The following is a 23,600-nucleotide window of genomic DNA, read 5'->3' as shown; positions in this document are numbered from 1 at the left end:
TATGTATATAGTACTGGGCCAATTTTGTACTACTAAACCCACACTAATTGCGTGCTTGAATAAAAAAATTGCTCCACGTAATTGGGGATTATGCCCAATGATTTTGAATGAAATAATCACAAAAATAGCCCAACATGAAATCACCACTCTTTTTAAAATCATTTCTTTGATGATATTTTTAAAATAACTGTTATATCATTTATATAAAATTCTATCGCGCTTGACGAACAGCAATGAGAACCACTAACGACGAACACTATTAGTTTAATTTATAAAAATTTAAATTCTAAAGGACTCAACGTATAATTATAAATTAGTTAAAATTTTAAAGATAATTTATTTAAAATAAAGGGTAAACTATACTTGTGGCCACATAACTATTGCACCTTTTCATTTTGACCAATATTTTTGAAATTTTGTCAAAAAGGCCACTAAACTATTTAAATGCATTTAATTAAGTCACTTGCCGTTAATATTTAACAGAGAAGCTGATGTAATAATTAAAATATTTGGTATAATTACATATCCGATCACTATTACTTATATATTCTATCAAATTGGTCATAATTTTAATAAATTAAAATAAAATTAATCCTCAAATCTTTAATTTTAAAGTTACGACATATTCTATATTCATAAAAAAACATAATTTTACTAAAAAATCCATTTATGGTTCTCAGAAGCATCCCGTCAATGGTATCAAAACCTCTTTTGATTTTAAAGAAAATATAATTGATTAGCCCATGCATATAAAGTTCGTTGGACACAATTTTTATCCTACTACTATTTGTAAATGACATTCTACTAGAAAAATGTGATATAGTCTAACATGTAAAACTAAGAAATTATTATCCAGTAAATTTCTAATAGAAAAATGTGACATCTATTTCTTTCACGTTTGCACAGTCTTAGTTTAAATTTTTTAAAAATTAATCTCCTACCATAAAAAATTATGTCCATCTTTAATAAAAGTTTATACTGATCAGATTATCAGTGGACTTAGCATGGAAAATTTTGCATTAAGAGATTGACGTATATCAAAAGGACGATAAATTTAGTTTGCTTTAAATTTAATATCATAAATTATTGCTTGAGTTATTCAACTTTTTAGAAAAATGTTTTGTTATAAATATAAAACATGTAGTAACTTTTAAAATTAAAATTAAAAGTTAAATTTTGGGTCATTATACATGGTGCCATTTGATTTAAGGGTTAAGTTTATTTTAATTTATTAAAATTAAGATCAAATTGATATAATATATAAGTAACAGTGACCAAATATGTAATTATACCAAATTTTTTATCTGCCACATCAGCTTCTCCATTAAATATTAACGACAAGTGGCTTAATTGAATGCATTTAAATAGTTGAGTGACCTGATTGACAAAATTTTAAAAATATTGGTAAAAAAGGTAATAACTAGGTTGTCACTAGTATAGTTTATCATTTATTTTAAATAAATTATATTTAAATTTTTAATTAATTTATAATTATGCGTTGAGTCATTTGGAATTTAAATTTTTATAAATTAAATTAGTGTTGTGTGTTGTTAATTGTGCTCGTCGCTGCTCATCGAGTGTAGAATAATCATCCTATCATATACATCTACAATGATTTTTTTTCCAGACAGATTTTGCATGTTTCGTACTTAAAGTTTAGAGTATAAGATTTATAATTTATACTTATAATTTAATATTAAAGATTAAGATCATTTAAATATATATTCTAACATCTAAATAAATATTTTTTATTTTTAAATAATTTGATGCAATTATAATATAGTATATGTTTAGAATTTTTGTTAATAATTGATACTCCATACATTTACACTTTACACATACAACTCTTCAAATCTAAAATTTTAAGAGAGAATAACACTCTTTTACCACTAAGTTGTTTGACTTTCGATTTAAGGGTAAACTACATATTTAGTCATTCTCTATTCTCGTAATTTCGTTTTGATCATTCAATTATTTTTTAAAATCATGCATAAAATTATTTTTTATTTCATTTTAATCACCTATAATTAAAAAGTAAATGAAACCGTTGACATGATAATTTTATAATTTTTTAAAACGATAATGTGAAATTATGTTATGATGACATATTAATATTATTGTTAATTTTTTTAACAATAGATAATCAAAATCGAATCGCGTTAATAGATAAATAATTAAATATGTAGTTTACATTTAGTCAAAAGCCAAAAAAATTACTCATTTGAAGTTACACTATGTTACTTAGATTTGTCTTTTAACTCTAATTTGAAATTTATTTTTTATTAAAATATTTTAATAAGCAACTATTAATATTATGATTAGTTCATTTATGATTAATATATATATATATATATATATTAATATTTTGAATAAAAACTATTCCTAGTGTTCAAACTTCATACCTAACCCACAATTATTTTCTTCATCTGCTATTTTTATTATATTTGTTACCCAAAAAAAAGAACAGTCAATGCAGAACACGTGCAGGCAAATGGGAAGAAATCAAGAAAGAGCAATCTTCCTTACTTTTTAGTGTTTAAGGGTTGCGGCAAATCTGTTTGCTACTGCGTCAATTTCCTCTTTTTGTCTCAATTCTCTCCTTTCGCCAATTCTATATATTCTCAGGTAATTTTGTCGATCCCCTTTCAATTATTTCCCGCATTGATCCTCTTTAATCTCTTTCATTCATCTCGCAATTCAACTTTTCATTTTTTTTAATATCTGTTTTGATTTGAATCATATTCTTTTGAATTTTCAGGGTTTAATTGGATTTGGGTTGTTTAAGATTTCGGTAACCCGTACTTTGATATTTAGACAATGAAAAGAATGTTGTTTAGTTTATAGGATAGAAGTGGAGAATTGATAGGAAGAGTTCATACCCCCCCCGGGTTATAGATGGCTTCTCCTCCATTTGAAGTGGAGGATCAATTGGATGAGGATTTCTTTGATAATTTGGTCAATGATGATGACAACTTTGATTTTTCTGGACCCACCCCTAAACATGTAGTAGAAGCTGCTGATTCCGAGGAAGCAAAAGCTTTTTCTAATTTGATTATTAGTAAAACGAGTCCTGGGGTTGAGTCTGGTGGAATGGATGTTGATATTGGTGCAGAAGATGAAAAGTGTGTAGAAGATGCCGATATTTCGGCATTATTGGGTGCTAATGGGGGTAATGTGGCTGCTAATGAGAGCAGTTCCCTGGTACCTAGTAATGCTAATTTGATTATTAGTGAAACGAGGCCTTCTGGGGTTGAGTCCGGTGAAAAGGATGTTGATATTGGTACAGAAGCTCAAAAGGGTGTAGAAGATGCTGATGTTTCGGCGTTATTGGATGCTAATGAGGGTATTGTGGCTACTAATGAGAGCAATTCACAGGTACCTAGTAATGCGAAGGAGTGCAGTGTGACAGGGATGGGAGAGGAGGGTGTGTTGGATAGTTGTACCAGTAAGACTGATATAGCTTCAGGTACTGGTGTGAAAGAGGTTCAGTGGAGCTCATTTGAATCTGATTCTAATGTTCATTATGGTGGTGGATCTAGGTCATTCTCAGAAATTTTTAATGATTTTGGGGATAAGTCTGAGGACCCTTTTTCTGAAGTGGGGAATAAGGATGATATGGTCAAGGAATTTAATGCGACAGTTGGTGTATCAGGGAATACATTTTCTGATTTGGCTTCATCTAGTCATCCACAAAATAATGATATTCAATACTATGGCATGGGATTAGAACAAAATGTAGATGGACAGGATCTTAGCAATTATCAGCAATGGGAAAATCTTTATCCAGGATGGAAATATGATCCAAGTACCGGGCAATGGTATCAAGTGGAGGGATATCTGAATACAGTTATGAATTCACAGGAGAGCTTTGGTGTGGCACATTCAAATAGTGATTATCTTATTTCAGATGGAAAAATGGTCGTGCAGTCTTTGCAGCAAATAAATCAGACTGCTGCAGGAACTTTCTCTGAGGACTTTGGGAATTCAGATACCTCAAACTGGAATTGGAATTCACAAGGAATTGCAGAGTACCCTGCACACATGGTGTTTGATCCCCAGTACCCTGGTTGGTACTATGATACAAATACCCTAGAATGGAAGATGTTGGAGTCTTATACTCCAACTGTAGAACAGTCAGCAATCATGAATAATGATTGGCAATATCAAAATAAAAATATTGAAAGCTATGAGTTCCAAGCTGTAGGTAGTCAAGACTTTTACATGAATCAGAGTGAATCTGCAGGCAACTACCATCAGCAATTTTCAAATAGCTTCCGAGATTACTCAATTTTGAGGAGCGAAACAGATTTTTCTTCTGAAACCAAGCAATTAAGAAACATTTACAATCCTGCAGATCATGTAGATAATCATGCATATCAACAAAATGGATTTGAACCTTCTAGATCAGTTGATCCTTATAACCAGCAAACTCAGACTTTTCTACATGGTGGTGAGGTGTCCAGGTTTGACAGTTTTATTCCAGCTCAGAGTTATACTACATTTAATAATCAGGCAACTGTTCAGCCAGAGCAACAGATGCAATTCACACCGGCTTTCATTGATGCTCAGAAATCAGGAAACCATCCTCAAAAGCCACTTCAAATAGGCACTTCGTTTTCTTCTTCACCCATTGAGGGAAGGTCTTCTGCTGGTCGCCCTCCCCATGCACTAGTGACTTTTGGATTTGGTGGAAAACTTGTGGTCATGAGAAATAACAATTTGTTTCACACAAGTGCAATGTATGGGGACCAGGTAGCACAAATTCTTTTCTTTTTTAATTTCTGGTAGTTCTAGTTTCCTTTCTGTTGCAACTACTTGCTGCTGCTATAGACATCAGGTAATTTTTTTTCCCTTTTTTTGGGTGAAGGGCTCGGTAGGAGGTGTGGTAAGTGTACTAAATTTAGTGGAAGTTGTCACAGACAACAGTAATGCTTCTAGCTTCGGATTTGGTGCCCAAGGTTACTTTCAGTCATTGTGCCAACAACCTTTACCTGGTCCTCTAGTTGGTGGGAATGTTGGAAATAAAGAGTTGTATAAGTGGATTGATGAAAGGATTGCACACTGTGAATCTTCAAGTGTGGACTATAGAGGAGAAGTTTTGAAGTTGCTTTTTTCTTTACTGAAAATTTCGTGTCAGTACTATGGAAAACTTCGGTCTCCTTTTGGTACTGACCAAACTTTGAAGGTGAACTACTCCAAAATTGTTAATTCCCTTTTTTATTGTTACTGTGCAACTATCTCATGGACACACTACTATGTTCTGACCTTATTCTTTCTCTTTCTTCTTTTTATCTCTTTTATTCTTTTTTTTTTACTTTCAGGAGAGTGATTACCCAGAGTTAGCCATTGCTAAGCTTTTAGGGTCTGTGAAAGGGAAGGGAACGCAATTAGGTTCACACAGTGCTGTTGTTCACTGTTTGCAGAATTTGCCATCTGAAGCGCAGATTCAGGTATGGATGGACTACCATTTTCAGTTTCTTGTAATTTTAATTTTATATTATTTTCACGCATTTTCCAGAAAGGAAAACTTATTTGACATTTTCCATAATTGGGACCTATTATTTGTTAAGGCTACTGCTCTAGAGGTACAGAGGCTTCTTGTCTCTGGGAGAAAGAAGGAAGCACTAGAATTCGCACAAGAAGGTCAACTGTGGGGGCCAGCTCTTGTTATTGCATCTCAGCTTGGTGATCAGGTTACTGTGATCACATTTTGCATAAATTTTCTTTTTCTGTTTTATGTAAATGTACAGGACATACAATGGTTGATCTATTTTCCATTGGTAAATAAACCTGCAAGTATTTGAGACTTGATTTCTGCTTCTGATAATTGAAATAATGAATGCCAGTTTTATGGCGATACCGTGAAGCTAATGGCACTTAAGCAATTAAAAGCTGGGTCACCATTGAGGACGTTATGCCTAGTAGTTGCAGGCCAACCAGCAGATGTGTTTTCCACAGTTTCCTCCAGTAACGATCTCCCTGGTTATGCAAATACTCCCAACCAGCTTGGACAGGTGTACATAATTTGAGTGCTTGCTCTGAAAAGATCATTCTCCTTTTTTCTATTTTTCCTGTAACTTGCTTGGAGTCTGAACCATTTTTTCTCAGCTTGTACAAATATATATTGTATACTGCAGGTTGCAGCTAATATGTTGGATGAATGGGAAGAGAACTTAGCCATCATAACAGCTAATAGAACAAAGGATGATGAACTTGTTATTATTCATCTTGGAGATTGCTTGTGGAAGGAAAGGAGTGAGGTAATACAGTTCTTACTGGTTTAAGCCATTCCATCTCTTCCATACCTCTCCCCACTTGTATTTCTATTTTTTTATTAAAAAAACTCCTTTCTCTGTGTTCACCTAATAATTTTTCTTTGCATTTGGAAAAAACTGCACAGGCTGCTGCTGCGCACATATGCTATTTAGTTGCAGAAGCCAACTTTGAGCCTTATTCAGATGGTGCTAGACTTTGTCTCATTGGTGCTGATCATTGGAATTGTCCACGAACATATGCTAGTCCCAAGGCAATTCAGGTATTTAAGCATTCTGATATTGGTAGGACCATTCAAATAATGATGTAGCTGTTGACCTTTACTTTATTGCATAATTTTTACTTACTGATAACTTTTTCGGTTTTGCTGCTTTCTCGTTGTGTGGCATGCAAATATGTTTTGTGCTTAGTTCCCTTTTCATTGGTTCTTTTGGAGTATTTCTTAATTTGAATTTTGACAAGATATTGGACTTGGACATAATGTTTTACCATTCATTTTTATCTCCACCTTCCACTGTAGCACTGTATAACTATCCTTTTTGATATCTGTGCAGAGGACAGAACTATATGAGTACTCTAAGGTGCTTGGAAATTCTCAGTTTCTCCTACTACCTTTCCAGCCATATAAGCTGATTTATGCTTACATGCTGGCTGAAGTTGGGAAAATGGCTGATTCTTTGAAGTAAGTCTTGAAACACATATGTTACTTGGTGATGTAACTAAAGTAGATTAAGTATCTTTATATTTTTCATGGTATGTTGATTCAGATACTGTCAAGCCATTTTGAAGTCTTTGAGAACTGGCCGAACATATGAAGTGGAAACTTGGAAACAATTAGTGTCATCTCTTGAGGAACGATTAAGAATCCATCAGCAGGTATCTCTTAGTCGTTAGATCACATAGCCTTCCTTTCTTTATTGAATTAAGAAGAGAATTTATTGTACAGGGTGGTTACTATACAAACTTGGCTCCAACTAAACTGGTTGGTAAATTGCTCACGTTCTTTGACAATACTGCTCGTGTTGTCGGAGGCCAACCTCCGCCTCTTCCTTCTACATCGCATAACAATGTTCATCAAAATGAGTTTACCCAGCAACCACGGGCCTCGAACACATCTGACAGTCAATCTACAATGCTAATGCAACCACTAACATCTTCATCAATGGAATCGACAATGGCCGTGACATCACTGATGCCTTCTGCATCAATGGAACCCATTAGTCAACAGACTAGTCAGACTGAGCTACCAGCAATGCCTAGTAGAAGCATCTCTGAGCCATACTTTGGTCAAAGTGATAGAAAGGTGACTGGTTAAATAGCTTTTGATAAAAAAATTTACACAAACATGCAGAGGAATCTTTTTGCAACCATTTTTACACTTAATTGCTCATGATTCTTTCTCAAAGACATTTACTTCTCCTTAGTCCATGTGAATCCTTGGAACAGTGATGGGTTGCCTTTGTTTTCGGAATGTGATTCATAGCAATGGAAACATCCCCAAAATTGAACTTAGGAAGATTTTAAGAGTGTTGTGATAGTTGCCTGCCTTTGAAAGAATTGTTAGGATAAGTTCATAATAAAAAAAAATCTTACCTTGTATTTGAACTGGAAGATAATGTTGTTTGTTGATTTAACTTTATGCTCATGTGACATGAGATTAGTGTAGTTTGACCGTTGCTATAGTTGTGCTTGAAAGATTTATTGGGATAAGGTATTAGGAAAAGCAGATATTCTATTGATGGGGTATGAATTTGGTTGCAATGATTTGAAGTTAAGGATCATGTTTGTTGGTTTCTCTGTTCATATCATGCAAGTCTTGTAATTTACCAGCGTGTTACAGTAGTTGTGTTTTGAACTTTATTGGTGGGATAAATCTCAAGCTATGTTACTCAAACTTGGATGTCTGTGTTGGATACCTGGCATCTGTTGGATGTGGGCATGTTTGATTTTTTTTCCCAAAGTTTTTTCATGTATTTGGTGGATTATACCCCCTATACCTATGCCCAAATATGTGTTGTACACGATACTCCAAGGAAACTAAAGAGTCGAAGCAACATAGATATCAAGAATCAAGTTTTGGAGGTGGCGTATTTCTTTTTTGCTCGATCATCATGGTTTTAACTGACAGTGTTTGAAATAGCATATACGATATAACATAATTACAAGAAGAATCGTGAACAAGGCAAATGCAAATGCCATTTTCTTTTTACCCCTTAAATTTTTATGTTATCAAATATTAAAGTAAGAAGATAAGTTATGATTTTCTTTCAGAGTGCCCTGTGAAGGAGAGTTTGTCAACCCCACCCCCCCAACAACCAATTTCTTCTGTGGCTTTATTATCTTGTTTGGAAAAAGGGTGCAAACAAATGGATTGTGATCTTATGTGTGATCTTTGTTTTGATAAGGTTAATTCATCCAGTGAAGCTAACTCATCTGGGAAACAAGAAAAAGCAGCAGTGTCAAGTGGGACTTCTCGATTTGGTCGTTTTGGCTCACAGCTATTTCAAAAGACTGTTGGTTTGGTCCTAAGATCTCGACCTGATCGCCAGGTAATTTATAGTTAACTGAATTTCTGAAAATTATTCTTGATGCATGTAGCTTATGTCAATTGAATATTGAGCTTCTGCTTCATTCCACGGTGAGCATTGCAGGCTAAACTGGGTGATGAGAACAAATTTTATTATGATGAAAAGCTCAAAAGATGGGTTGAGGAAGGAGCTGAGCCTCTGGCAGAGGCAACAGCATTGCCACCTCCACCCACTAGTGCAACTTTCCTGAATGGAGTAAATGATCAGAGTGTAAAAGATACCCCCAAAACTGAAAGCTTTCATGCAAGTAGTGAAAATAAAAGCTCCATCTCTTCTGAACGGAGCTCAGGTATTCCACCAATTCCACCCACTTCAAACCAGTACTCTGCTCGTGCTCGAATGGGTGTCCGCTCAAGGTATTATAATTTAATTAACTTATTAGGTTGTTATAAAGCTTGCTCTCTCTCTTTCACTCAGTGTTGTTAAATGCGTAGTCTCCTTAGCTTGTAGCTGTCGCGGTGTTTTCTTATAAATTTTATTGTTAGTTTCTATTCAATATTCGAGCCAAGTCTTTTCTCCTTTTATCTGATAGTGAACCATTTCAAAACCATTTCAGGTATGTTGACACGTTCAACAAGGGTGGAGGCAGCCCTGTAAATTTTTTCCAGTCTCCTACTCCATCTGCAAAGCCAGTGGCTGGTTCTAGTCCCAAGTTTTTCGTCCCTTCTGCTGTCACTCCCGCCGAAGAGATGGTTCAAAATACTGGGGGGAGCTTTCAGGAAGCAGTCATGAGCAATGAAAGTCCAGCAGCATCTTATAAGCAAGATTTACCTCCACCACCAACTACGGGTATGCAACGGTTTCCTAGCATGGATGCTATTATGCACAAAAGCGTAGCAGCAGCAGCATCTGATGGCAACTCTCGACGTATAGCATCTTGGAGTGGAAGCCTGAGTAATGCTTCCAATCTCTCTACTGCCTGGGACGAAATAAAACCTCCACAAGAAGCCCTAGGTATACCTCACACTGACTCTAATTCAAGGGAATACCTTCAAGAAATCAAGCTTTGAGGCCTGTGGATCGAAAAGTAGTGATTATGCTTTCGTTGTCACCCGCCATTTTGGTGTTGGGGAAAGATTTATGTGGGGGAGCTGGGAATGGCAGAGGCTTGAGTTTGGTTTTTGGTGAGGTGTAATTCAGGCCGAAAATTAGTCCGAGTACAAATCTTCTTCGGCCATTCCTCTGACTTGGTGTCCCAAAATGACCGGAGAATTCAGCTGCCTGCGTTACTTGCTGTACAGGTAAAAGGGTCATTCATCATTCACCCAAAGCGAAAAACCAATATGGCTCTTCCGCCAATATATTTGAACCGCCACTTTTCACTTGCAAACTTGTGCTGGAAGGAACTCTACTACATTATTTTTAGCTGTAGCAGCATTTTATACGTTTCCTTTTATCTAATTTGAATAACAATTATTGTTTAAAACATTGTGGAAAATGATCATAGGAATATGCTTTTGTTGCCTTTATAGTTTAATTACTAGGCTCAGCAACGAATTTAATTCGGGTTTTTCATTTTATAGTTCGATTTTAGTTTGATTTAGACTTTTAACATTATATTCCGGTTTAGTTTCAATTTTCTTATAAGAAACTTGTTTGTTCTAAATCAAATGATTCAAATCAAATTTATTTTGACTTTTTTATAAGACATTTAGATAAATAAAATTTTATTTTTTTTAAAATTTAAATTTGAGTGTTTGTACCCAATTTAGAAGTTTTATTTTCTTGAAATATCGAGTTTTAAAATGATGAACATTTAAAAACAACAAAATTATTCTCAACTAAATTGAAAATTTTAGTTTTTATACTATTTGGTTTCGATTTTATTTTTAAAAGAATCATATAACATAATTCAATTCATATTTTATCAGAAAATTGAACTCAATACAATGTTACTAATTACCTGATTTATTAATAGGCTTTAATGGGTGAATTGTATGGTGTTTTTTAAACAAGGTTCTTTGAGAATAATATTATAAAATTGTAGAAGTGGAAAAGTTAAATTTTAAAGAGATTTTTTAAAAAGAAATGTGAATATATATTAATTGGAACTTTTTTTTATTAGTTTAAAGTGAATATAAAATAATCTTTATTTGAAAGACTCAATTATTTAATAATAATATCATTGTAAATGTAGTGCTCAAATCCGAGACTTCAAGTGATAATAACAAACCTTTAACCACTAAGATTATTTAGTTCATATATAAAGTGATTTGCTTAAAAAGTTATAATAGCATAATTTTGTAAAATAAGAATCCCGATTAAGGATGAACACGAGTCAGGTTGGGTTGGATTTTTAGTTAACTTGACTCAAAAACCATATAAAGTACCTTTTTTTTACCTGAAATTCGACATGATTCAAGTTTAGGTGTTTGGCTCAACTCGAAATTCAACCTGTTTTTTTAGATAAAATTCACATATGAATTGATATGATATATATATATATATATAAAAGAATATTATTGTAATTATCACTATATATATATATGATATAATTATATGACATTTTCATATCAAATTATGTTAAGTATTTTTCACTTTAAACTTAAATTTGATCTAACCTGAATATATCTTTTAAAAAAAGTTTAATACCAAAACAAGTGCCCAAACCATATTGTTTTTCTCAAACAGGTGTCTGAGCTATTTTTTGACTCATCCAGATGCCAAACGTTATCTATTTAAGTGCATGGGCCGTCAACGACGTTAATTTACCCGTTAAGTGACACGTGTCACAATATGGTGATTTTGAATTTCTTTTTAAATATTAAAAATATTATGATATTTACACACTAAAAAACTAATTTTTCTTATATTATAAAACAACCCCTAAATCCCAAATCCTAACCTTAATCTGCCGTCACTACCCTTTTCGGCCACGACCATTGCCACCGACATAGTCCCTACCATCCTCATACTCGTACGTTGTCGTAGTTTCTATCGATTGACCGTCATAATCTCGTGAGATCACAAATTTCATCATACGATTCGCGGGGTATAAAACGTTGATTATTCGTTGATCGATCACGATTTTATGGAGGTTTTGGTCCTCGGAGAAAAGGGATGTTGGGTAGAGTTTCGTCGACGACAAAAGGCGGTGACTGACGTGGGTTTAGGAGTTGAAACGAAAATTTTTAAAGTTTTGGATTTATTTCAAAATTTGTGTTTTCTTTTTTAAAATATATATCTATATATAATTTTAGTTTTTTAATTTTAAGTAACATTTTAAAATTACTAAGTTGTAACATGTGTCACTTAACGAAATAATTATTTCCATTGACAGTTTAAACACCTAAATAAATAATGTTTATAATGATAAACACAACAATAAATCAATATCTATTTGAAAAAGAAGTATAATTAGGATACTTATTTTGTCGCATCAAACCTTTAAAATATTCAACACGATCCAGATGGAAGTCGAATCATCTTAATGAAACCCGAATAAAATTGAATCCAATCGAAACTCATGGGTTTAAATCTTGTGTTGTGCCCCTCCCTAATCCTGGCATACGCAGATGCAAAATTCTCAAACAAAAAGAAAAAGAGTTTCTCACAGTTCATCTCCATAGGGCTATGATTCGCAAATTCTCCGGAGAACATTCTCCTTCCTGCTGAGCGGAGATTTCTTTTTCTATTTCTAAAGAAATGGATTACACGGCCGAGCAGCAGCAGCAATACCAGAACCAGGCCCAGCAGCAGTACCAGAATCAGGCACACGAATACGATCATTCTCAATACCATCATCAGCACTACGCCCACGCCAATCAACAACAGCAATACCCTTATTACCCACCTCGAGATTCTTATTCCCAACAACAATACTCCCCCTTTTATCAAGAAGTCGCTCCCATTCACCCTCCCGGCGTCCCCTTGGTCCACCCCACTCAGCCCCCCGTTTATTACCACCCATCTCAGCCTCTTGTCAACCCTCAACATCAGCAGGGAGTTCCTGTTTCGGGCTCCGATTCCTCCGTTTTGGCAGCGAATTATGTGGGGAATGTGGGTTTGGCTCGGAGGGATAATCGGCCTCGTCAGGTTAGGGTTATTTATGAGTACGTCTACATACGTTTTCTTTTATAAGCCTGAAAGATCAATCGTGAACATTGTTATCTGAATTCATTTTTTCTGAAAGAATTGGTAATTACCAAAATGTTTAAATTGTTTTAGATGGAACATTGGAAATTTTTGAATTTGATATTCATAGAAGAACAAGTTTTGTTAATGGGAATTTGATTTTCACAGAAATATTGTGAACCACGTTTTGAAACATGTTTTCATTCTGAAACTTGTTCGTAGATGTGTTACTATTTTTTGTTGATTGACGCAATGTGTTGACATGGTGTTAGGATTTGGAATTCAGAATCAGTTGCTTGGACTTGGCTCAGATTAGCACACCCCCTATTTCAAAGTTAAATGAGCTTAGCTCAAGCAACTATATGTGATCTTTCGAACATCTTTGCTGTATTGAATTCGTGTTTCTCTCTCTGGTCTGTACCAATGCTACATTAACTGGGCCTAGATTGCTTCTTGTTTAAAAGCCTTGGTATTTTATATCAATTTAACAGAATTGTACAGCAAATACTTCTTTTTAGAGGTGCTTGGTTGAAGGATGCCACTTTGTATTGTTTTTTTTCTGAGGAGCTCAAGGATGCCAGTGTGTCGGTTATCTTGGCTCGCCTCAAATTGTAGATGCTGATTGAAGATGTCTTTTATTAATCACTGTCCTTGTGCTAGGTTGAAGGTTATATAACTCTTGGCTTCCATAGTAATGCTGTTATTTAATTATGAAGTAAGTGTATTGTTCTCCATCAGGCTAGTATGCAAATGTCCATTGGTCAGCAGAGCTTATAGGTACTGAATTCTTGGCACTCATCCCCCTTACTTGAAAGATATTAGAAGACGAAAAAAATTTATCTGGTTACAAATTGCCAGAGCAACCTGATAAAGACAAGGATATCTAGCATAAAAGTTTGCAATATCTTGTGGCTGTAGCTTTGGGTCCATATGTTATGGGTTAATAGTGAATCAGTGATAGCATTTTTCCGGTTGCTTTGGGGATGATGTGGCCAGAGAGCACCATTTTACTGATGTGCTCAGTTGAAAAGTGATGTCTTTCTTTCCCAATGTCTCATGTGAGGGAAAAACTTTCGTATTTTGTAACCTCCATTTTTGGGTTTGATTGCTATCATTCGGCTTAGTTTGTAGTTTCATAATTATAATCATAACGACTAATGAGCTATCTCTAAGCTTCTTATGCTGCTTAATTGTGTGGCAATTTTAAACTGTCTTTTGGCACCCGCACAGTTAAGGATGCAGTATTTATCTTGTTTTAATTTCCCTCTGCTTAACATATAGTATCCACCATATCCTGCGGCAATTGTTTATGGATCCACTGTTTCAATTTCTTTAGTTTTACACTTAGGCCAGTGTTTGAAATTTTGGATTTTATGCATTGCTATGTCACCTTCTGTGTTGGTGCTTACCACACTTTAGATGGAATGCATTGTGTCTTTGAGATCTTTTGGCATAGAGATTATAATGGATTTTTATCTCATAATCACTGAACCACAAGTACTATAATTTTCTTATTTATCTGACTTTATCTCCATTCCGTTTAGATCGCATCAGTTCTAAGTCATAATGAGATAATAGTACTTCAATTATTTAATAGCCAGTGTGCCAAAAGTACTTGTGGGAATTTTCCAACTATGTTATGGCATTGAACAGCATAGTCTTTCTTTTTCTTGTTAGGACCTTGAAGCATATGCTTTTTGAGTACATGAAAGCAATTGTTATTTTATGCAAGATTTCCCGGACTTCTCTCTTGGTAAACATTTTTGAGTGTGTTGTTATAATTCTAATTCAATTTTTTTGTTCAAATGTTCTTACAGCAGCTTTAGTTTTCAGCTTATTGAAGTACTCATATTCTATAAACTTAATATGACTAACGCCTACAAAATTTGGCTATTTCTTGTCGGTGCAAATTGTTCTCATTATTGTGCGAAACCTATATCCCGATTTATTGCACGTGAGTTGTAAGCTTGTTAACTACATGATTACTTATAAGGTCAATTTATCTGTATGTTGGCACATGTATGTCTAAACTCTATATTTCTGTTTTTTTATTGGCTTTGATTTACATTTTCAGTTGAGAATATTTTTGGCCTGGTTATGCTGATTTATTTTATCTTGTTAGAATCTGATAATTATTTTGTTATCTTTGGATCTATTCTACAGATGCAATCTGCATATAGGGGTGGAAGAAGGGGTAAAAGGCCTTCTAGAGGGGACAGATTGGGTCATGCTGGTCATGGCCATAATGACATTCAGCATTCTCCAAATCTTGTGGCTCCAAATGGAGCAGCTGCTGCAATGCTACCTTCAGCATCAGTTCCTGGTCATGCAACATTAACATCTCAAGTGCCACCTGCTCCACTCCGGCCACCTCCACGTATGGCTTGGTGTGAACTTTGTAGGGTTGATTGCAATAGACCAGAAATCCTGGAGCAGCACAAGAATGGAAAGCGTCATAAGAAAAACTTGCAGGCACGAGAAGAGTTGCAGAAGCGGAACAAAGTCATATCTGGACAGCAAAGTATGCAAGTGCCTAATATGGGATCCGAGGTAAAACAACAGCAACTGTATACAGTTCCGTCCTTGGCTTCCACTAATGACAATAAGATAGAAATTGAGCAGCAGCAGGACATTGCAAATAAACCTGAAGCATCAACAACTGGTCCTGCAGAAACTAAGACGAATTTAATGAATCCCTCTGAAGCTCGTAGTCGTGTTTTGAAGCGTAAGATGAGAGGGGGACGAGGGGGTAAATATATGAAAAGAAATGAAGGATCTAGATCATTTGAGCCTCCAAAACCAAAGATTGTTATTCCTTTTATGTGTGAATTGTGCAATGTCAAGTGTGAATCCCAGGTGGTTTTTAACAGTCATCTGGCCGGCAAAAAGCATATTGCAAATATGAAGAGGTTTCACGGGCATCGAGCTTTATATGGAGAAGCAGGTCTTCAAGCACTTTATCCACCTAATATTAATGATCCACCGCCTCCTTTGATCCCTCCAATTCAACAAGGTGTTACTGACCCACAAGTTGCTTTAGCTCAGCTATTGACTTGTGTCCTTATCCAAGCCCAAGCTCAAGTCCCGGGGATGGCAGCCCCTCTGGTATCTCTACCACTAGCAGCATTGGAGTCAGCACAAACACAATTATTGAGTTCTGGAAACCAGTACAGCCATGAGATTCCTCAAGGTTCATTAGCCACATCAGAAGTGAGGAATGGATTGGCTACAATGGCAGAAGCTGAAACTTGGCGACAACATAATGCAGCCAAGTCTGAAGCCTCACCAGCTGCGGGAGATAACAAAGCAAATAGTCAAGCATCACAGTCTGAAAAGAATGAAGTGAGTCGGCAACAATCTTTCACTGCTAAGTCTGAAGCGCCAACAACTGTAGGAACTGATGTTAAGGAGGAGAATGGAGCTTTAGATAAAGAAAGTAAAGCAGTGATTCCCCCCATGGGTAAAGCAGTGTCCTTGGATCCAGTTGATGGGTCAGAGTCCAACAATGATTTGGAGGATACAGAAGACGAAGCCGACGACCCAGAAGAGGAAGCAGAGGAGGATGTTGAGGAGCAAGATGAAGCCGACTAAGTCGAGCAGAAGACTACTGGCCCTCTAGAATTGGTAGATGTCATCTTGAATTTAGAAAATAAATTTCGTTGTCTAGAGGTATAAGACGTGAGTGCTATTAGGAATATATATATGATGCATGCTTTCTTTCTCCCGTGTCCACCATAGGCATAGATCCAAGGAATCAACCAAATGATATGTAATTGATAGTTGCTGGATGACTTCCTTTTGAGCAATGGGAACCTTTTCAAAGTATTGACTTTAAATAAAATTATAATTTCAAACAAAGAAGATTTAAGATTAAGATTTTTCTTTTTTTGAAAAAAAAAGAAAGGAAGTTGTATTAAATCAGGCAGGACAAATTGATTTTTACATTTTGTAGGGGGAAAAAGAAAGAAATAACACAATCTTTGCAATTTCCGCAAGGAACACATCAATAGAAACAAGACTATCCTCCCGGGGAAAAAACCCTAAAAAAATCTTGTTCAAACACCTGTCTCTCAATCCTACCAATTTCATTCTCAAAACCAAAACATGAATTCCATCTTCTCCGTTCATAATTATTTATAAAAAAATATCTTTTTCTCTTTGCTACTAATCTTTTATGGCCTCTCTCGTTGAGATCAGTAGGTACAATCTGATTCCGCTCTCAGTCAATCCTCTGTGCGGTTGCCCATGCCGTCTCTTATCCAATGGAACCCTTTCTCGCTCTCGCATAACCCCTAAACTCAAGCTTAGCTTAGTCTTTCATGGATCAGAACCGCTCTTCCGGGTTCCTTCTACCAATATTTACGTCAACCGGCGGTTAATTACGGCCGTGGCTCGTTCTGAACCCGAAAGTATCGACGAAATCAATGCCAACGAGGTACCTTTAATTATGGTTGTGCTCCTATTTATTTAAACTTAGTACTGTATTTTTGAACGTTTGATGAATCTGATTATTGCAGTTGGTATGTCCGTATAAAAGAATCTGCTATCATGAAGAGTTAAATTCCTTAAGAAAAAGCGAGAAAGGAAATGGACTATGAAAGATTTATATAATTCTGGAATTAAAAAGAGAAAAAATTTACACCATTTGGAAGGAATTGGTAGAATTTAGAAATAATCATAGTTATATTGATATTACCGAAATTTCTCAATCCAATTAAAGGAAACCTTTGCTCAAAGTTAGTTACTCGAGACAGTTCTGTGGTAGGAAATTGAAAAAGGCCATGAGTTACCAGTAGCAAAGGATTCTCTTTCCGAGCTACAACATAAATCAAGTCAACTGAGAAAAAGGATTGTTTTTGGACTTGGTATTGGGATCTCTGTTGGAGGTGCTGTACTAGCTGGAGGATGGGTTTTCACTGTGGCTTTGTCTGCCGCAGTTTTGCTTGGTGCACGATAGTATTTCGAACTGGTTAGGAGCCGCGGAATTACTGCCGGATTGACACCTCCACCACTATATGTCTCAAGAGTTTGCTCTGTTATATGTTCTTTCATGCCCATTCTCACATTGTAAGATTGTGAATTATGTTTCTTCATTGTCTTACAATGGTTTCTACTAATGTTTTGGTTTCTTTATCTTTATTTAGAATGCTAGGCTTTGCCCTTAAAAACTTGGAACTCCTACTTTGCTAGTGAAATATTCTTTGAAAATATTTCATGTTGTAATTTGTTTAGAGTGCTGTATTATCAGGTACTTTGGGAATATTGATATTTCAGTGACATTTGCTGCATTTGTTGTGGCTATGGCATTGCTCGTGCAAAGAGGAAACCCTCGTTTTGCTCAGCTTAGCAGTACCATGTTTGGGTTATTTTATTGCGGCTACCTCCCTTGTTTCTGGGTTAAGCTCAGATGTGGTTTAGCAGCTCCTGTCTTGAATACTGGTATGAATATGGTTTCTAACACTTATCTGTTTGTAAATCTAAATGTTGGACAAATTTATTTATGAACAGTGAACATTAATATTTGTTAAGGTGTAAGTGTAGAGCTGAAAATGGCCTTTTCCCCCCAAAGCAGTAATAACTTATATACGGCTTTTGCTAAAACTTGGGTGGTTTGGTTAAGGATTTGGGAGTTTCTGATGATGCATCTCGGAACTGCTTTTATTTCCCTTATGTAATGTACTTTTCAAATCGTCGTGCCTTTTATTTCTATCGGTGTGAAACTTCATTCATCTTTATTTTCACATTTGTTTCATTTGCAGTGTGATGGTGCCCTTGTAGAAAGGGGAACAGGTTATGATTCTATGACCATTCACCAAAACTGTTTTACGAGATTCCTTTCGGCAGGAATATGAGCTGGATGGCCTTATCTTCTTGGTGGCCAAGATAATTGGACAGTAGGCCTTGTGGCAACCTTGATTTCAATCAGCAGCATAATAGCAGCAGATACATATGCCTTTTTGGGTGGAAAGGTATGTATAGTCTTGATCAAGATGATCTTGTTTCACTTATTTAAATAAATACTTTAAGATGTCCTGAATGACTGAATTCTACATTAGTTACAGCTATTTATGGCATGAGAATGATTTTTTTTTTCATTATATTTTAAGTGGACATATCATCCAATGAATGTGATTGTGTTTGTCCTCTGTTGTGATGCAGGCCATTGGCAGGACACCGCTTACCAATATAAGTCCAAAGAAGACCTGGGAAGGAGCTATTGTTTGCTTGGGTGGTTGTATAGCAACTTCTGTAGTACTGTCAAAGATTTTAAGCTGGCCAGCTTCTTTGCTAAGGTTTTCAATCTATCTCACAATTAGTAATGTACTAAAGTATATTTTGATCCAAAAATAGATCTCTCTTTCACACACAAAGGTATTCATAGTAACTTAAGAGCAATGGTATAAGTTTCCGCACAAGACACTTGTCTCAAAATCGAGAGTTGGATTATTTACTGTTGATGAATCTATTAGGTTTGAAGACGGTACAAGTTCCACTAATTATTCATCCCCCATTGGGTTACAAGTTGGTTTATTTTCGTTAATATGTAATCTGAAGGTTACATCCTTTGGTGTTCCTGCACCTTCATGCATGCATGCAGACATTTGATAGTCGGTGTGCATGTCATAATTCGAATTCCAAAGCTTTTTATATGTCTAGTCACACACGTGCATGGAATGTGAGTAATAGTGATGATCAATTGTTGATTCTTTCGAAACCAAATCTGTGGCTAGGATCACTGCAAGCATCACTTGTTATCCACTCCAGGAGTCTAATACTGGGGATTACTGGATTGCATTGTTATCTAAAAAAGACGTGGCATTATGAACTCACTACATTAACCCTAAGACTTTATATATTCTTTTCATTGTAGTGCAATAGCCTTTGGGATTCTCAACTTCTTTGGATCTGTTTTTGGTGATCTTACTGAATCAATGATCAAGAGCGATGCTGGTGTTAACTAATCCCCGGTCATGGTAATTATAGTTGCTCATGATTATTTATTCAGTTAATTTTCGATACTTTGAGGGTGAACACGAACCTTGCTTACTTTAAACAACTGAAAAAGAAGCTGCTCATTATTTGGCTGGAATAATTATTCATGGATCATATCTCCTTCCATTTTGTCATCTCTATATTAACATTGTGTTCGCACTGTCGAGCAGGCGGAATACTCGACAGAGTGGATAGTTACATATTCACAGGTGCTCGCTTACTCTTTTGTCAAAATCTTAGCGCCGCGCAAATTTTGATCAATAGCATCAGAGGGGATACAAGATTGAATTTCTTCCATGTTTATACTTACATATATATATATCGAAAATCGAGTGCAGAAGCACATTTGATGGATTCATGAAAATGCTGTTAAGAATCTGACTGAAAGAAACTGAGGGTGCAGTGGCAATTCTGTTATAGTCAAGTCGAGGAGTACATTCCATATACAAGTTATTCTCCCTAAGTTGCATGTAATAGTACTTACACAGGGCATTTAGACTTTGCTTCATCTCAAGATTCATGGTATTTACAGTGGCTGTGACTGAATGTTGTTGATTTATGGAGATTTTGCTTTCAATTATCATGCAAATTGATGCCAAACACGCTTTCCCTTTCCTTACTCCTTTTTCTTCCTAAATACATAATTATCACCTCACATTTTACATTGCCCCCGTTTAAACACAAAAGCCAGCAAACACAATTCTCCTTGAAAAAAAGAGAGAGAAGAAAATCCGATCTCCAAAGCCAAATGGGTAACTGCGACAAACTCTCCAAGTCAACGGTGGTGAACAGGGTTGTAAACAAGTCGAGCTCGTCTCGATTTGAATGCTAGTGAGTTCAAAATTATCAAATTTGATTCAAATTTAAAATTAAAAGTTGAAGCTCAATTGAAATTCGAACCTAAACACATTATATTACATTTTAAAAAATAACAACATATAAATGTTAATACTATTATAATTTAATTTAAGAAAATGAAAAAAAAATTAAATATATTATTTTTTTAAATTTCTCGTGAGTTTTTTAAATCAAATATTAAGCGTTAAGAATTTGAATAATTATAAACTTCAATTAAATTTATTATATTTAATTTGAATATTAATTAAATTTTAACAGAATCAAATTCGAATAATTTAATATCGATCTATCTCATTGAAATTCCTAGTGGTGATGAACCCATCTTGTTAAAGATACCAGCGAATGAGGATGAAGTGGCATTTATTGGTTAGCAACTTAACCGAAAAGCAGGAGAAGCGCGCCGTTGGAGCCAAACAACCGTCAACTTACTCGTATTACCGTCTTTTGTTTTCTTTGAACACAACAGCTCAGCTTCTCTGTCGGTTAGTTCATTTCTCCATCTTTCTCTTTAATTCAATCTCTAACCTTTTTTTCTTCGATCTCTTCATTTATCCCTTTTGTTTTTTGTCATCTGCTCACCAGAGGAAACACAAACATAAACAAAATATTATTGCTTTAAATTTTAATTCACCAAAACCGGGTACGTTTCATATGATGAAATTTGTTTTCTTTTTTGTTTAATTTGCGATGATCGGTCGTCTGATTTCCATCAAATTAAAAAATATCATCATTTTTATTGTTACTTTGGGTTCGTTTTCTATAAAGTCTGTCCCCATTTTTTTTCACCGTCCCCTCCCCTAGGTAGAAATTGTTCAAAAAAAAAATCTGTGTCTTTTTGTCTTAGCTAATATGTAAAAGTTAGGTATTAGTTGACTTTAGGGTGTTGCCTATTGTGCAGGGCTATCAGCAGAATGGCCAAAAGCAGCTTCAAAATTGAGCACGACTTTGGTATGTTACTGATGATCGTGTATTGGTATTAGTACTAGCATTTCTGATCGATTTTCTTGATTTCACTATTAGTGTACTTGAATCGCAGAGAAAAGGCGTGCCGAGGCTACAAGAATCAGGGAAAAGTACCCTGATAGAATTCCTGTAAGTATATATCTGTACCTTTGTCTTTCACCCTTTTTTCCTTTTCAATGTTTTGCTGATATTGAATAAATGGTTTTGATTGTTCCAGAGTTTGTCCACCCTTGGTGCATATAGTTTTGTATGCCTTTCTATTTTATTTTTTAAGCTTGGATAAGAATTTTGTGTTGCTAGGAGTTTTGGTTCCATTGTATTAAGAACAAATTATGCCTTTGGGTAAGCTGCAGACAAATATGCTCAGACTTGGTAATGTTCATCGCTCAACTTTAGATTTTGGACTGTAAATCAGGCCTTGCCCTTGCCCTTGATCGGTGAACTTAGAGTTTTTAATGCATGATCATTGTGGAAGACTTACTGATTCCGTGCTTGCTGCCTAACAATATCAATTGTGTTAATGTCGGTTATGTATTTCGTTCAATGTTCATGAGGTATGACTTGAGGATTATAAGCCATTGTTGAACATTTGCTTTGGTAGGACTTCCATTACTGTCTGGACATTGTTGCATGTATAGAGCGGATGACATGTAAACTTTGCTTTTGGCAAAACCAGTGCTAAGCTGGAGAAAATAAAAGTTTTGCACCCATTTAGGCATGGCAAGGTAGAACAGATGATTGTGAGGAAAGAGATGAATATATGTGCTCTATGCATTTCCTATTCTAGATCTTAACAAAGATTGTTGGGGTATGATTCGATCGCTTTATAAGTCTTAGGATCTCAGCCTCAGTTGGTCTGCCCCTCACTGCTAGGAAGGGGAGAGAGAAAGGAAGAACAAGGAAAGCTTGAAACTCGAGCACATGAAAGAGTGGAGTTGCGTGTGCCTTTATTCCGGAACTAATTATACAAAAGGCTTTGTATTAAAACCTTGAAAGGTTAAATGGAGTCTTCTTGAATTAGTTTACGGGTGTTCGGCATGTCATCCATGCAGTATGCAAAAGAGAAATTTGTAACTTTGTGGTTATCCTAATCTTGCTTCCATTGATATTTGCTTGTGTGCCTTTCAGGTGATTGTGGAGAAGGCAGAGAGAAGCGACATACCTACCATTGACAAGAAGAAGTAAGCAACAGTTTCATGCCAAGTTTACTGAATATGTTCTGATTTATTTTTGTTCTTTTGGGGAAAAAGAGAAAAAAATTCGTTATTACACCATTACTAGCCGGTACCAACCAAGTGTATGGCTGTTGCATATTAAACTCTTCAGATACAATTTTGGCATCCACATTTTGGAACCTTTAAGGGTACTTGAATCGACTTTATTAAATGATTTCCAGATACTTAGTTCCGGCTGACCTTACGGTGGGTCAATTTGTGTATGTGATTCGGAAAAGAATTAGACTAAGTGCTGAAAAGGCTATCTTCATTTTTGTGGACAATGTCCTCCCTCCAACAGGTACTCATTCCACTTGGAAACTTTCTTCTCTCTTTGAATAATTCCGAATGGCTTTTCAATTCCGATCGATCGACCAATTGCAGGAGCAATAATGTCAACCATCTATGATGAAAAGAAAGATGAAGATGGATTTCTGTATGTTACATACAGTGGGGAAAATACATTTGGGAGCAGCTGAGTTGATGCAGTGGCCTTATTTACATGTTAATGTTGTGCTTCAATTAAATAAGTGGCTTTACGTCTAATATTTCACCCTTTCAGCGTATAGTTTCTGTACATATAGATATTCTCAGCGGACTAAAATGTTATAGACCAATGGGAAATTTGAAATGAATT

The 23,600-nt window shown here is 35.5% G+C and overlaps 3 protein-coding genes and 1 pseudogene across 4 annotated transcripts; all 4 read left to right on the top strand.

Moving 5' to 3' along the window:
• Positions 1-2,524: 2,524 nt before the first annotated feature.
• Positions 2,525-10,230, top strand: LOC120186229 (protein transport protein SEC16B homolog). Its single transcript, XM_039190220.1, has 14 exons — positions 2,525-2,625; positions 2,759-4,752; positions 4,868-5,185; positions 5,322-5,450; positions 5,571-5,693; positions 5,847-6,014; positions 6,138-6,260; positions 6,401-6,535; positions 6,828-6,955; positions 7,041-7,149; positions 7,220-7,576; positions 8,679-8,822; positions 8,925-9,217; positions 9,418-10,230. Exons 2-14 carry the CDS (start codon positions 2,896-2,898, stop codon positions 9,869-9,871), a joined length of 4,338 nt encoding a protein of 1,445 aa, XP_039046151.1. The 5' UTR covers positions 2,525-2,625; positions 2,759-2,895; the 3' UTR covers positions 9,872-10,230.
• Positions 10,231-12,358: 2,128 nt separating this feature from the next.
• LOC120186230 lies at positions 12,359-16,774 on the top strand. Its single transcript, XM_039190221.1, has 2 exons — positions 12,359-12,896; positions 15,099-16,774. Exons 1-2 carry the CDS (start codon positions 12,507-12,509, stop codon positions 16,524-16,526), a joined length of 1,818 nt encoding a protein of 605 aa, XP_039046152.1. The 5' UTR covers positions 12,359-12,506; the 3' UTR covers positions 16,527-16,774.
• A 183-nt stretch (positions 16,775-16,957) lies between these two features.
• Positions 16,958-20,452, top strand: LOC120186231 (annotated as a pseudogene).
• An 802-nt stretch (positions 20,453-21,254) lies between these two features.
• Positions 21,255-23,543, top strand: LOC120186232 (autophagy-related protein 8f-like). Of its 2 annotated transcripts, none has more exons than XM_039190222.1 (6): positions 21,255-21,272; positions 21,694-21,734; positions 21,823-21,878; positions 22,878-22,930; positions 23,146-23,264; positions 23,348-23,542. In XM_039190222.1, exons 2-6 carry the CDS (start codon positions 21,698-21,700, stop codon positions 23,440-23,442), a joined length of 360 nt encoding a protein of 119 aa, XP_039046153.1. In that variant the 5' UTR covers positions 21,255-21,272; positions 21,694-21,697; the 3' UTR covers positions 23,443-23,542. The 2 variants fall into 2 exon arrangements, with proteins under 2 accessions (XP_039046153.1, XP_039046154.1); XM_039190223.1 differs by lacking the exon at positions 21,255-21,272 and adding an exon at positions 21,404-21,426 and having other exon boundaries at positions 21,685-21,734; positions 23,348-23,543.
• Positions 23,544-23,600: the final 57 nt, after the last annotated feature.

This window comes from Hibiscus syriacus, unplaced genomic scaffold, assembly GCF_006381635.1.
Source record: "Hibiscus syriacus cultivar Baekdansim isolate YM2019G1 unplaced genomic scaffold, ASM638163v2 tig00113337_pilon, whole genome shotgun sequence".
Lineage (NCBI taxonomy): Eukaryota > Viridiplantae > Streptophyta > Magnoliopsida > Malvales > Malvaceae > Hibiscus > Hibiscus syriacus.
Note: the sequence above shows the minus strand (reverse complement) of the source record. Positions and strands in the feature narration are given on the sequence as shown.

What these genes read in the sequence shown, in the direction of transcription:
- LOC120186229 (XM_039190220.1), top strand. Translation starts at nt 2,896, where the DNA reads ATGGCTTCTCCTCCATTTGAAGTGGAGGATCAATTGGATGAGGATTTC. An exon ending in GTACTGACCAAACTTTGAAG is followed by an intron (nt 5,186 to 5,321) that starts GTGAACTACTCC and finishes TTTTACTTTCAG; the next exon opens with GAGAGTGATTACCCAGAGTT. An exon ending in CGAATGGGTGTCCGCTCAAG is followed by an intron (nt 9,218 to 9,417) that starts GTATTATAATTT and finishes AAACCATTTCAG; the next exon opens with GTATGTTGACACGTTCAACA.
- LOC120186230 (XM_039190221.1), top strand. Translation starts at nt 12,507, where the DNA reads ATGGATTACACGGCCGAGCAGCAGCAGCAATACCAGAACCAGGCCCAG. An exon ending in GGGATAATCGGCCTCGTCAG is followed by an intron (nt 12,897 to 15,098) that starts GTTAGGGTTATT and finishes TCTATTCTACAG; the next exon opens with ATGCAATCTGCATATAGGGG.
- LOC120186232 (XM_039190223.1), top strand. Translation starts at nt 21,698, where the DNA reads ATGGCCAAAAGCAGCTTCAAAATTGAGCACGACTTTG. An exon ending in CAAAATTGAGCACGACTTTG is followed by an intron (nt 21,735 to 21,822) that starts GTATGTTACTGA and finishes CTTGAATCGCAG; the next exon opens with AGAAAAGGCGTGCCGAGGCT. An exon ending in CAATGTCCTCCCTCCAACAG is followed by an intron (nt 23,265 to 23,347) that starts GTACTCATTCCA and finishes GACCAATTGCAG; the next exon opens with GAGCAATAATGTCAACCATC.